At 51.3% G+C, this 13902-nt stretch overlaps 2 protein-coding genes across 2 annotated transcripts in view; both read left to right on the forward strand.

The window, feature by feature from the left end:
- Positions 1–192: 192 nt before the first annotated feature.
- On the forward strand, positions 193–11267 carry LOC136326831 (transmembrane protein 98-like). Its single transcript, XM_066263332.1, has 6 exons — positions 193–243; positions 2626–2801; positions 6230–6361; positions 7305–7338; positions 8841–8956; positions 10475–11267. The coding sequence occupies exons 2-6, from the start codon at positions 2671–2673 to the stop codon at positions 10680–10682; spliced, it is 621 nt and encodes a 206-aa protein (XP_066119429.1). The 5' UTR covers positions 193–243; positions 2626–2670; the 3' UTR covers positions 10683–11267.
- The window catches only part of LOC136326830 (transmembrane protein 98-like), a 79081-nt gene continuing 65404 nt past the window's right edge, over positions 226–13902 (forward strand). Inside the window, exon 1 of the mRNA XM_066263330.1 lies at positions 226–243. The gene's annotated coding sequence lies outside the window, so the exon portion shown is untranslated. The remainder of the gene's footprint in view (positions 244–13902) is intronic.

The raw sequence follows: 13902 nt of genomic DNA on the forward strand, positions 1-13902 counted from the left end.
TGGGGGCCTGGAGGTGACAGCTGCGCCTGGCAGCAGGGGATTTGGAGGCAGCCGGCGTCCCTTGCTGCACCGCCAAGGGCTTGGCCGTGCCAGGGGACTTTTCTTGATTTCTTGGGACAGCCCAGACCCTTCCCTACATGCCCTGAATCCAGGAGCCGCCTTCGAGTCCCGCGTCCTGACTTTGCCATCAGCGGGAGGGGTGGGGGGGCGCCCGGGGAATGCGTCCTGCAGCCGCAGCCTAAGGTGGGTGAGCCCCACCGCCGGAGCTGCCGGAGCGGGGCCGGGGCGAGCCACCCAGCCCAGCCCCTTGGGAGAGGGAGCGCCGGCGCCGGGCAGGAGGGTGTGGGGGTTTGGGGCGCCACCTTGGGGGAGGAAAGCCCCAGCCTGGCCGCCGCTTTGTTGTGGCCACGGGGCTCGCGCAGGCGAGCGCGGGCGCCCACAAGTTGGACAATAGTTAGAGCTGTGGGAAGGGTAGCCGGGCACAGTGCGCGCAAGGCGGTGGGGGTCCCTCCCAACCTCCTGGGTGTTTCCGGTGGGTGTTCTAGGTTGCCGGCAGGGGGCAGGGGGTAGGGGCTTTGATCTGTATTATCCTGTGGATTTAGAACCCAAAAGAGGGAAGGGAGAGAGATAGAGAGAGAGAGAGAGAGAGAGAGAGAGATGATAGATAGATAGATAGATAGATAGATAGATAGATAGATAGATAGATAGACTGGGACCTACCCATGGAAAGGAAACACACAAAGAAACAGGCAGCCAGATCACGGAGAAAGACCGCACAGACTCAGGAAGCTAATACTCAGAGAAATACACTCAGCGCACAGGCAGAGAGGAAGCAAAGGGAGTGGTCTTGGAGGCCATGGGGCAGGAGGAGGGGGAGGAGAAAGGAAATTCTGGGAAAGGCAGAAAATGTCATGCAATCACAGTTATTCTCATTTCTGTGTGTTACTGCGTATGGCATAGGCACGTGGAGTTGAGGTCTATGTCTTTTTTAACTACAGACTCCAGAATCCAGCCCAGTGCATGGTGCATAGTAGATAGTCAATAAATATTTATTGAATGACAGCCGGGAGCATTGGGACTAAGACATGGCATGTAGAATGAAATCTAAAGAGAGGAGATACTCCTAGGTCAAAGCACTTTTTTTTTTTTTTTTTTTTTTTTTTTTTGCAGGTAGAGGAATTAAAACCAAAGAGGGGAGGAGACCTGATGGAAGGGACACTGGTGGGAGGCCTGCATTGTGAATACTCACTTCTCTGAGATGCCGTTGCTCCTCCAGGCTGTGGGTTTAAAATAGGTTTGAAAGAATCTCCTGAATTAAAACAGTCAATAAACAACAGTTTAATAACAGTTATAAGTTTCCAACACTGAAACTGACAATCAAAACTTTTTCTAGACCAATGGTCCCCAACCCCCAGGCCGTGGACCAGTATTGATCCATGAGACTTTTGGTACTGGTCCACAGAGAAAGAATAAATAACTTACATTATTTCCATTTTATTTATATTTAAGTCTGAACGATGTTTAATTTTAAAAAATGACCAGATTCCCTCTGTTACATCCGTCTAAGACTCACTCTTTTTTTTTCTGTATTTTTCTGAAGCCGGAAACGGGGAGAGACAGTCAGTCACACTCCCGCATGCGCCCGACCGGGATCCACCCGGCACGCCCAACAAGGGGCGATGCTCTGCCCCTCCGGGGCGTCGCTCTATTGCGACCAGAGCCACTCTAGCGCCTGGGGCAGAGGCCGAGGAGCCATCCCCAGCGCCCGGGCCATCTTTTGCTCCAATGGAGCCTCAGCTGCGGGAGGGGAAGAGAGAGACAGAGGAAGGAGAGAGGGAGGAGTGGAGAAGCAGATGGGCACTTCTCCTGTGTGCCCTGGCCGGGAATCGAACTCGGGACTTCTGCACGCCAGGCCGATGCTCTACCACTGAGCCAACCGGCCAGGGCTAAGACTCACTCTTGACGCTTGTCTCGTAAGTTTGACAATTATATTTTAAAATACCACAGTTTTTACGCCAGTCGCATAATTTTATTTTGTGCATTTATCCGTCCCATCCTAAAGGCTGGTCTGTGAAAATATTTTCTGACATTAAACCGGTCCGTGGCCCAAGAAAGGTTGAGGACCACTGTTTTAGACTATTGAGAATTTTCTTTATAGAAAGGAAAAGGGAGTTGAACGCTCACCTCAGTTTAAGTAGCTGACTTTGTGCTTCCTGATTATATAAAGTTGGACAAAATTTTTAACCTCCCTGAACCTCAGTTTTTTCAACAGTAAGGTGGGGATACTGATACTGATACCTGCCTCGTAGGATTGTTAGGAGAGTTAACACACAAAGTGTCTGGCTCGGAGGAGGCCCTCAGTAAATACCGCCCCGCCTTTCATGCACTTGCTATAAATGCAAAGACAACAGAGCTAGTGAAAATGTTTCCCTTAGTCCCAGGGCAAAGTCCACGCTGGTCCAACTGAGAAACCAGCCCTTCTAACACAGGAGAAGGCAGATTTGGGACATGATGTGAGACGCGTCTTGATGCTGGTGAGGCCGTCAGGTCTCTGCAGGTGAGACCCCACTGCCCCACTCTGTTTGCAGCCTCTTGACCAGGCCCCCTCTGTCCTGTGTCCTTCAGGCTTCACGCGGGAGATGTGACTGGGACTGAGGGAGCCCGGGGAGCATGGAGACCGTGGTGATTGTTGCCATAGGCGTGCTGGCCACCATCTTTCTGGCCTCGTTTGCAGCCTTGGTGGTGGTGTGCAGGCAGCGATACTGTCGGCCTCGAGACCTGCTGCAGCGCTATGATTCCAAGTGAGTGCGAACGGGCGAGGGAGGAGGGCGGCGGTGCCCTGGGGCTCACACAAAAGAGAAAGAAGTTTGGTGCTGGTACCTCTAAAATGGTAGCTGAAGGGCCCTGGCCGGTTGGCTCAATGGTAGAGCATCACCCTGCATGTGGATGTCCCAGTTTCGATTCCCCGTGAGGGTGCACAGGTGAAGCGCCCATCTGCTTCTCCACTCTTCCCCCTTTCTTTTCTCTCTATCTCTCTCTTCCCCTCCCACAGCCAAGGCTCTATTTGGGGCAAAGTTGGCCTCTGCACTGAGGATGACTCTATGGCCCCGCCTCAGGCACTAGAATGGTGCCAGTTGCAATGGAACAATGCCCCAAATGGGCAGAGCATCTCCCCCTGGTGGGCATGCTGGGTGGATCCTGGTCCCAGCATGCAGGAATCTGTCTCTCTGCCTCCCTGCTTATCACTTCAGAAGAATACAAAAAATAAATAACCCCTAAAATGGTAGCTGAAGGCTCTCCTTCTCAATAAAGACCACAGAGCTTAAGAGTGTTGCTTAAGCACCCCAACATCCTGAGCTACCTCTGATCTGTCACTGAACTAATGAGAAAGTGACTCAATATGTTCACCTAGCATAAGGATGTGGCCCTCATTCTAGAACTGGCCACCTCACTTATCATTTGGACAAACCAAATCCCTTTCCAATCAAACTCATAGGAACAGAAATCCGATGCCCACACCCAGGCACACATCTAAGCAGCAGATGTTCGGTGTTGGGAAATCCCAGCACAGGACTGTCTCTCTCTCTGCTCAGATTTCTTCATGATTCTCTTCATGTGAAATAGGTTATGTAAGCATGATCTTATTTTCAGTTTAGGGTTGTTAGGTTTTTTTAAACTATTGATTTCTTTTTTTAATTCAGTGAGAGGACGGGAGGCAGAGAGACATTCTCCCACATGTGCCCCAACTAGGATCCACCTGGCAAGTGCACTAGGGGCGATGCTCTGCATATCTGAAGTTTGGTCTATTACTGAGTGCATGTCTGAGGCAGAGGCCATGGAGCCGTCCTCAGTGCCAGGGGCCAACTCACTTCAATAGAGTCATGGCTGAAGGAGAGGAAGAGAGAGAGATAGAATAAGAGAAGGTGGAGGGGTGGAAAAGCATATGGGCACTTTTCCTGTGTGCCCTGACAGGGAATCAAACCTGGGACATCTACATACACATAGAGCCGATGCTCTACCACTGAGCAAACTAGCCAGGGCCTTGATTGATTTTAGAGAGAGAGAGGAAGGGGGAAAGAGAAAGAGAAACATTGATTTGTTGTTCTACTTATTTATGCATTCATTGGTTGATATTTGTATATTCCCTGACCAGGAACTGAACCCACAACCTTGGTGTTCTGAATGACGCTCTAACCAACTGAGCTACCAGGTCAGGGTAGTTTAGGGATATTTTAATTGACAGTTCTTGTACAAGCATGGCCACGAACCCTTAGTTTCTCTTACCCCTCTATCTGAATCCTATCAGCGTCTCTGTCGTGGTTGAATTAGGAAATGCCCATTTTTATGACCCAGGAAAGCTCTGCTGTGGAAAAGAATGCTCTGGTGCCTCATCTCTTAAAGAATCCTGCTGTCAAGTTGCAGGAGGTGTTACTTCTCCAGTGTCACCAGGATGGGGTGGGGTTATGCAGTGGACCAGGGTGGTTCCCAAGAGTCATTCTGCTGAACAAAAGTGGGGTTCTGGTAGGTTGGGTCTTAGGAAATTTAGCTTCTCAGTGATAGATGGGCTTGAGGGGAAACAAGCTGCAGAAGGTTAACACTCTGTCCTGAAGGACAGTCCTCTCTAATATATCTTGGTTGTTATTGCAGCTGTAGCTCACTCTTGTTGTTAGCGGCTCATCTCCTTCTCTGTTGCTTTGTTGTTGTTCTTCTACTGCCCTCCTTGGGTTAATCATTAGCCCTGCCCATAACTGTGGGCCCATTAGGTTAGGTCCAATGGTGGGATTCAAATAATTTAAAAAACGGTTCTCCACCCTAATGACCATTTTAAGTATAAAAAAAGATATGCCAAAGGTAGATTTTTTTAATTTTTTAATTTTTTATTTTTCTGAAGTTGGAAACGGGAAGGCAGTCAGACAGACTCCTGCATGTGCCCGACCAGGATCCACCCGGCATGCCCACCAGGGGGCGATGCTCTGCCCATCTGGGGCATTGCTCCATTGTGGCTGGAGCCATTCTAGCACCTGAGGTGGAGGCCATAGAGCCATCCTCAGCACCTGGGCCAACTTTGCTCCAATGGAGCCTTGGCTGCGGGAGGGGAAGAGAGAGACAGAGAGGAAGGAGAAGGGGAGGGGTAGAGAAGCAGATGAGCGCTTCTCCTGTGTGCCCTGGCCGGGAATCGAACCAGGGACTCCTGCATGCCAGGCTGACACTCTACCACTAAGCCAACCGGCCAGGGCCAAAAGGTAGTTTTTTTATTTCATGCATTTAATACTTAAAAAGAACAATAAAAGAGGCACACAAAATTAGATTCTGTTATAAGAAAGTTTTTTGTTTGTTTGTTTGTTTGGTTTTTTTTTTTTTGTATTTTTCTGAAGCTGGAAACGGGGAGAGACAGTCAGACAGACTCCCACATGCGCCCGACCGGGATCCACCCGGCCCGCCCACCAGGGGCGACGCTCTGCTCACCAGGGGGCGATGCTCTGCCCCTCCGGGGCGTCGCTCTATTGCGACCAGAGCCACTCTAGCGCCTGGGGCAGAGGCCAAGGAGCCATCCCCAGCGCCCGGGCCATCTGCTCCAATGGAGCCTTGGCTGCGGGAGGGGAAGAGAGAGACAGAGAGGAAGGAAGGGGGTGGGGGTGGAGAAGCAAATGGGCACTTCTCCTATGTGCCCTGGCCAGGAATCGAACCCGGGTCCCCCACACGCCAGGCCGATGCTCTACCGCTAAGCCAACCGGCCAGGGCTGTTATAAGAAAGTTTTAAAATATTAATGAAAAAATATTAAATAATACCTGACATAAACAATAAAACTGTTATTTAAGATATTTCCATAATGCCTCTTGATTGGCATCCTACTTGCAATTGTTTTCACCTATGGATGGAATGAACATTATTACTACAGGCGCTTTAGAATATGTTGTTACGCAGGTGACTGTTAGAAAAAGAGTAAGGAATGTAAATTTGTGATTTCCCCATTGGGCAGCCACCCATGCGCCCACCATAGTGAGAACCCTGATTACAAGTGCCATTTTAGCAACTGGTTCACTGATCAACAAAAAAGTAGGAATCTGTTCTGCCGAACTCGTGCAAACCAGCTGAATCTCACCACTGGTTAAGCCCCTCCTTTAAGTTATTTACTCTTATCATGCTTTTGGGGGCCCAGGGACCACTACGTGGAGGTCGGCAGCAGCCGTCCATCATGAAACAGCCTCCCTGGGCTCTTTCTTCCAGGCCCATTGTGGACCTCATCAGAGCCATGGAGACGCAGTCTGAGCCCTCGGAGTTAGAACTGGACGATGTCGTCATCACCAACCCTCACATTGAGGCCATCCTGGAGACCGGGGACTGGATTGAAGATGCCTCGTAAGGCCGCGGGGGGTTTGCTTTCCACTAGCCCTCTGGGAGCAGCAACCGGGACTCCTCGGGCCCTTTTCTGGCGTCCTTGGCTGAGCACTTGACTGGGCCCCCAGGAGCTCTGTGTCAGTATCTGCTCTTGCCCTGCTCTCACCAGGAGGGAAATCAGAATATGACATTAACAGTGTTTGTGCTGAAGCCACATTCTATCCCCATTCTGTAGACCTGAACTCTGAGATCCGTAGTGTGTGGCAAAAGTTGTCTGTCTTAAAGTCACCCTGATGAGCTTGGTTATCACTGGGGTGCCCACGAGTCCGACAGTCAGGCTCCAGGGATGAAGCCTTTGTCTCCAGTGTCCTCAGGGATCTCTCCACATTTTCATATCATTCAGTCATTTGTCCCCCTGCTGAGGTCTGTGGGGCACTGTGTGCGGGCACCCTGTGCAGGGCACTGGGCCAGGCTCTGCAGGTATTAAACTGGTGGTGGAGACAGAATTCTCCTTGGTACACTGTCTCAGAAGTGATAGGATCTCTGTGCACACACAGCGGTCACACGGCAGAGGCGATGTCTAGTGGTCCATGGGACGGGGAGGCGGGGGTGGACTTTGTGAAAGATGTCACAGGGAAGGTGCCTTGTGATGTGGGTCTTGAAAGATGAGGGACTCCCTTGGCTGAGCCTCAAAGGAAGGCTATTCTGGGAGGAAGGAACAGCAGAAAAGCTCCGGGCATGCGGGACTGGGGGGAAGAGAGCTAATGAAGAGGGTGGGGGCGGGCAGGGAAGGTTAAGGACGGAAGGTGCTGCCCCATTTAGCTCATGGACTTGTGCATTTTAACGCTGAGCCTCCCTGCTCAGGGGGTTTCCAGGTGTGTCAGAGCTCGGTGAGGAGCAGGGGTGGCAGGAGGGAGGTGGGCCTGTAAAGATAAGCACTGACACTTTCCTCCTGTCTCCCCAGGGGCCTCATGTCCCACTGCATCGCCATCTTGAAGGTAATTCTCTTTGATTGCCGCAGAAGTAAAGGGGTGATCCCAGGTCGATGCTCTACCCACTGTGCCACCACAATTGCCTGTGAAAAACACAGGCAAATGTGTTTAAGTTCTTGCTAGAGACTATCCTCCCTATTAGAATAGTAGTAATAATGAAATATTTGGCCAGTTGCAAATATTGTTGGTCTTTTTCATTTCAGTTACCTGAGGAATCACGAGCTTATCTCTCTTTTTGTTTACACATTTATCTCTTAGTCTAATAATTAAAGATTTCAAAAAAAATAGCTTCGTCTTTTCATCAGTGCCTTTCAGCATAAGATATTAAAAAGTCTTTCGTCCTGCCCTGGCCAGATAGCTCCTGTGGTTACAGCATCGTCCTGATATGAAAAGGTTGCTGGTTCAATCCCCAGTCAGGGCATGTACAGAAACAGATACATGTCTCTCTCTCTCCTCTGCTCTAAGATCAATAAAAAAAAAAAAGAAAAGTCTTTCATCTCACTTATTCTTCAGCTCTGTCTCTTGAGAAAGAAATGCCTAGTAGGAAATGTCATCACAGAGTTCAAGCTTATTATTTAATTCCAAGAAGCTCTTTGGGTGTAGATAAACGTAGATGATGTAGGTAGAGACAGGCACAGTGTCTAGAGCAGTAGCGGTAAGCTGTGTCTGTCTTCTGCCAACCAGGATGTGACCCAGCACTGGGTTTGTCCCCTTCGCTTGCCTGTTAGAGGAGGAGGACGAGGGCTCCTGAGGTAGAGGATGAGTCAGCCGCAAGGAGTCTTATTGGACTGGAATCAATGGTCCATCCTGGGACGTTAGATCAAGGGAGTAGTTCTGACCTTCCTATTGATGTCTCAAGGGACTTTTCTGCCAGGAACAGAGGCACCTCCAGGTCCTAACATCAGGGAGCTGTGGAAAGGGGAACAAAGCTTTGGGGTGGCCGGCAGTGTGCGGACCACGAGAAAGGCACGTGTCATAGTCATCTTTTTCCTGCTTTTCTCCAAAGTCTTTTAATCCTCATCTAGACAAACAGGCTAATAAATTCCCCTTCTAGAGCATTGTTGAAATAAATAGCGCTTTTGGAGGATGTGCTTAAAGGGGAAGCTGTCCTTTGTCCAGCCAGGTGTCATCGGGTTCCCCATTGTAGATGGAAGACTAAACCAGGTGAAGGAACAGAAAGTAGGTTTTCCCCCTTAAGCGAGCTGGTGAAATTAGAGCAGGTGATTTTTCTTAGACAGATTATTTCAGCTTAGATGTTTCTCAGGCAAAACCCTGACCCTGATCTGGGGTTCCTCCCCCTCCCCTACCATCAGCCCTGTCTCACCCTCTGCCTCTCCCACCCATTTCCTCCCATTCCTGTGTACTTTTCACTTTAATATGTCCATTGGGTTAGGGGGCCCAGCTGTGGGGTGGGACCCCGGGTGGGGGTCATATTTGTCTTTGTGGGGGTGGCAGAAGCCCTTCAGGGGCTCGGTCAGCCCCCATCACCTCTCTCCTTGCTATCTTAGATCTGTCACACTCTGACAGAAAAACTTGTTGCCATGACAATGGGCTCGGGAGTCAAGATGAAGACTTCAGCTAGTGTTAGCGACATCATCGTGGTGGCCAAGCGGATCAGCCCCAGGTGAGTGGTCAGGGCCTTCGGTCCCCACGCTCCATGGGTAAGTGAGGTGGCAGGCATGGCCAGGCCCCGGGACACTCCACAGGCCACTGTTACTGGTGTCCTGAACATGCTCAGAGCATCCAGGAGGGGTCAGGTGTTGAGACACTTTCAAGGTAAGTTGATCTCACAGTCGCCCACCTCCGGAAGGCTTGGGAGAACCCAGCACAGGACTAGAGCTGGGGGTCCCACAGGTCCCACGTGGCTGCTCCCTTTCTCAGTCCCGTGCCGGCTGGGGACGCTTACCCCCTTTGCCCCTCCCGTCTCCCAGGCTCCAGGGCAGTAAGCACATTTCCCACAGCCTCCTCTGCAGTGACCTCCTGGCCATGTCCTGTCCACACCCGCGTCTGAATTGGACACTAATTTTGGCATGGCTGTCACCCGCTGCCCCATGCATGACCCAGCCAGCAGCCTCCAGGACTGGGTGGGAGGTGAGGCCATACGTCACTCAGATCTTCCAAATTCCAGGCATCTGCAAAATCCCATGTGGGAGGCAACAGCAGTTTGCAGTCAACAGCTACACCAGCTCCTTGGGCTCAATTTGGCGAAAAAAATAGTTTTTTTCTTGAAGTGGGGGCTGTGCTGAGTTTGTGCTGCCATCTGGTGGCTGGTATGTGGGTGTGCCTGAGTGCAGTATTGTCCTTGTCCAGGTTTTCTCAATCAGCCACATGGGAGGGCGCCTGCAGGTCGCTGGTGGGAATGTGGCGCCTCCTGAGTTCTAGGGCCCTTGCTTTCCCAATTGACCTGGGATAAATCACAAGGGACCGGCCCTCTGAGGAAGTATGGAAGATCTGGTGTACTTGAACCCTGCCCAGAGAGCTCAGTGAGTTGAAAAAGTGGGAGGGACTCAGCTCAAAACAGTTCTTGGCTTCCTGTGGAGCTGTCCCCAGGTGGGTGTAGTTACATGACTTGTATCAGCCTAGGTCAGCCCTGGCCTGAAGGACCGTCCAAACCAGGCTCTGGGCAGGCACCAGACTGTCCTCTGGCCACCCATTATTGGTAGAGACTCTGCATTGTTCATACCTGCTGGACCTTAGTCAGCTTCGGTCACTCCTGAGAGCCACGCAGTGGCCAGGAAATTCATGTGATACCAGGGTATAAGGCAGCATTGCTGAAGGTCAGAGAAGGCAGGGGATTGAGATTTCTGAGGACAAGCAAAGTCCTGGTGACCCGGATGAGCAGTGGTGGTAGAGTGTGGGTGTGGCACTGCTCAGAGGGCAGACCTGACCTGGTACTCACTGGCCCGTCCTGCAGAGCACCTCGGACTTCTTCCAGAATGTTTCCTACCATGATTCAATCTTTGTCCTTGCTTTGTCTTTTTGTCTTTACACTTCTTTCTCCTAGCTGGATCTTTAAATCACACCTTCACCAACCTTGTAGGGAAGGGACTACAGTTTGGGGAACATACTTTTGAATTCAGACCACTTGGTACAAAGCCCCTGCTCTCCTAGGGACCCTGAATCTGTTATTGTTTTGTTCTAGGACAACTGCCCTGCTCCTGTCTGTCAGTCACCTGGTGCTGGTGACCAGGAACGCCTGCCACCTGACTGGGGGCCTGGACTGGATTGACCAGTCCCTGTCAGCAGCCGAGGAGCACTTGGAAGTCCTTCGAGAAGCAGCCCTGGCTTCTGAGCCAGATAAAGGCCTCGCAGGCCCTGAGGGCTTCCTGCAGGAGCAGTCGGCCATTTAGAGCCTGCTGGCCAGCAGCTGACTCCAGGGCCGCCTGCTGCTGTCTGGGCCGCCCCTCCGAGACTTCCATTTTCCCTGCAGTTAGTTGTTCCACGGGGCTCGGGAGTCCAGCTGTGTGCACAGCAGAGCAGAGAGTGGCAGTCCAGTACCAGTCAGGGAGACGCCATTCCCCACGTGCGGCAGACCTTTGAAAACTGGCGGACTGTGATCCCTATGTGGCTCGCCCCGTGCTTTCTGGAAGATTGAGCCGCCATCAAAGACCAGGAGGTTTCACTTCACAATCATCATTTCTGGCTTCTCTGGAACAATTAGAATGTGAGGCAACTCGGATCTGCATTTTCAACACAGGACAATCAGTTGAACTAAGGAGGAGTTGCCTCTTTGGACAAGATGTGTACTCTGTCACCTGGCCTGTTTCTTTTATTTGTGTCATGTGCCTGGTCCCTGGGGCCTCTGAGCCCCTGTCCCCTTCACAGGTGTGGGTGTGAAGGTGAGCACTGCAGGGCTGCTTGTTCCCTTCCCATCACTGTGCCTGCAGTTCTCCCTCGCTACCACAAGGTGGATAGTAAACGTGCACTTAGGTTTCTCTGGGGTGTGTGGTTATTGAGTCAAATTCAAATGCCTGTGGGACATACTTGTCTGAGAACTGAGGGTGGAAGGAGGTAGCCCAGGAGTCCTCAGAATGCCCTGTGTGTATGAGCCAAGGGGAAATATTTAAAGACCCCTGAGTTCAGGAAGAGGTGAAGATACCACCACACATTCGTTTCCACATTAGTAATGACCATGAAGGATGTGTTCCATGTTGTTTGGACAGCACCTTGTTTTGTAAGTATTGAAGGATGAGGGACAGTCTTATGACTTTACACCGAGAATAAATAGGAGCTTTTTCAATTTCAGTCGCTCCCCACCACCTGCTGTCCAGTCCTCACCTCCCTCTCCCTTCTATCCCCTCCCCCACACCTCACCTCCCATGTGACACTGGCAGAGGTAACTCCCTGAGCACAGTATGGACAGTCACACTGCACCCTCGCCCTTCCGGGATCCTGTCCTCCTGCACCTCTGCCTCCGCCCACCTAACACCTCCGCCCCCCTGTCAATTCTGGGACGTCACCACTCTCTTCCTGAGCTGGGCTGGTGCCCCTGCTCTGCACTCTGGTTACACACACATTCCCTCACTTAGCGCTTACTGTCTCACATCGCAAATGACTCTTTATGGGTTACTCTCCCCCTTGGATTATAGGCGCCCTAGAGAGACTGTATTTTTATTCATTCCAATGTCCCCCAGGGTTAGTTCACTGTGAATGCTCCACAGATGACCCGAGCTGATCAGTCATGCAATAAATTAGTTATTCCACTTAGCACCTTACATTTTTGTCACTATTCTGGTAAACTCACATTTTACCCAAAATGGAACAAATAAAGTCATTTTGGATGGAGAGAGAATACCTCACCCATGCCTAGCCCCATTTTAGTGCCAACGGTCTTTCCCTGGGTTGTAACTGGCAGCTGGCCATGAAATTAATGTATTGGTCAAGACCACCATTTTTTAAAATGAAAAATCTTAGAACTAAACGGAATGGAGTGACTCTCAGATCCCCTTTCCTTCCACTCACAGTAGTCCTCCCCACGCACCACCCCGGGCTTAGAAGTGGTGACCAACAGAAGCTGGGGAGTGAACGTTCCTGTTCTGATTCTTCTCAACCCCAGGAAAGTCACTGATCTCTCTGGGCTGTGGGGTCCGTATCTGTACAATTGTCCGTATCTGTACAATTGGGGAGACAAAAATACAGATGGAATGAAACAGAAAGGACGCGGTTACACCTCAAACCCTCAAAGCCTGCTCATCAGCTTTGCTGCTACAGAAACTGTTACCTGGCAGCAGCGGCCCCAGCGCCACCACGTGATCTGGCCGGCACTTTCTGTTCTCATGCGTTCCCCACACCCCGCTCTTCCTCCACAGTTGCAGGTGCTGACCTTACGCCATGACTGAGTCGTGAGCCTGCCAGACTCAGGCAGGAAAAGTACTCAGTGGCATCCGGCAACTTTATGGGGCCTGGAGCCTACCATCATAGGGTATGGAGTAAATGAGTCTCTTTCCAAATCACAATTCTGACCAAGTCGCTCCCCTGGTTAAAGCCTTTCTATGGTCCCCATCATGCGCAGGATAAAGCATCACCTCCCTAATATAACCTATAAAGTCCCCCATGATCTGATGTCTGCCAACCTGTCCAGTCACTATGTCCCCAACCCCATCCCTCCCCAGTCACCTGCGTTGTTCAATGAGCCACCCGCTCTTGGCCCTGGATCTTGCCAACGTGGCCTAGTCGCCCAGAACACCACTGTCAAGCCTCAACTGACACATCAGCTCCTTCCTGGTGTCTCCCGACTATCTGGACACTTTCCGCCCCACCCCCCACTCCCCACCCCTGCCCTCATGGCCCTCCGCTGTGCACCCATCCCTCACTACCTGACCACAGCTGGTGTCCAATCAGCTGCTCACTTGTCTCTATGCTTCTTTGTTCTGTATGCCTAGCACCTAGCTCTACACTTCCCCCAGAGTAAGCAAACGGGGAGGAAGGGGTGGACGGGGAGGAGCTGAGAAGGGAGGGAGAAGATACAGGCAACAGATGGGAATTCTTCATCTCCACCTTCCCGAAATGTCCAAGGTCATAACACAACTCAGGGGCTTGGCAGGTAAGTCCTTTTTTGAAGTTCAGGCTCATGTGGGCACGCAGAGCCTCTGAGGAGAAGCGCCTGGTCTGAGGCAGGTAAGGTTGAGCACCAGGGGAAGCTGAACGTCAGGACAGGTGTTCTGTCTGGGAGATTTCACAGCTGGAGCAGGCCCCGCTCTGGAGGAAGCAAACTTGAGCAATCAGCCCTGGGAACCCTGATAGGAGGTTAAGAGCTTTGACTGTCTCTGTCCTGAACATACTTGGGGGTGGGGGGAAGAGGGACATGCTGGACCACTCTTCCTACTGCGGTGACTCCAGAGTTTTGAGTACTGTTAAACAAAACTCATGAACAGAAGCCCCTGCTTGGACAGAGGCATGGTACCTGAGCAAATAGCACCGGGGTCGGCTGCATCAGGGCAAGAGGTGGGGTCGGCGTTAGGGGGAAGGCTTGGGGAAAGAAGGTTAATGTTGGCTAATCAGTAGCAGGCACACAATTGGGCATTTCACATACATTTCATCTGAATCACATGCCAACCCGGTGAGGCAGGA

This window comes from Saccopteryx bilineata, chromosome 2 (genome assembly GCF_036850765.1).
Source record: "Saccopteryx bilineata isolate mSacBil1 chromosome 2, mSacBil1_pri_phased_curated, whole genome shotgun sequence".
NCBI lineage: Eukaryota > Metazoa > Chordata > Mammalia > Chiroptera > Emballonuridae > Saccopteryx > Saccopteryx bilineata.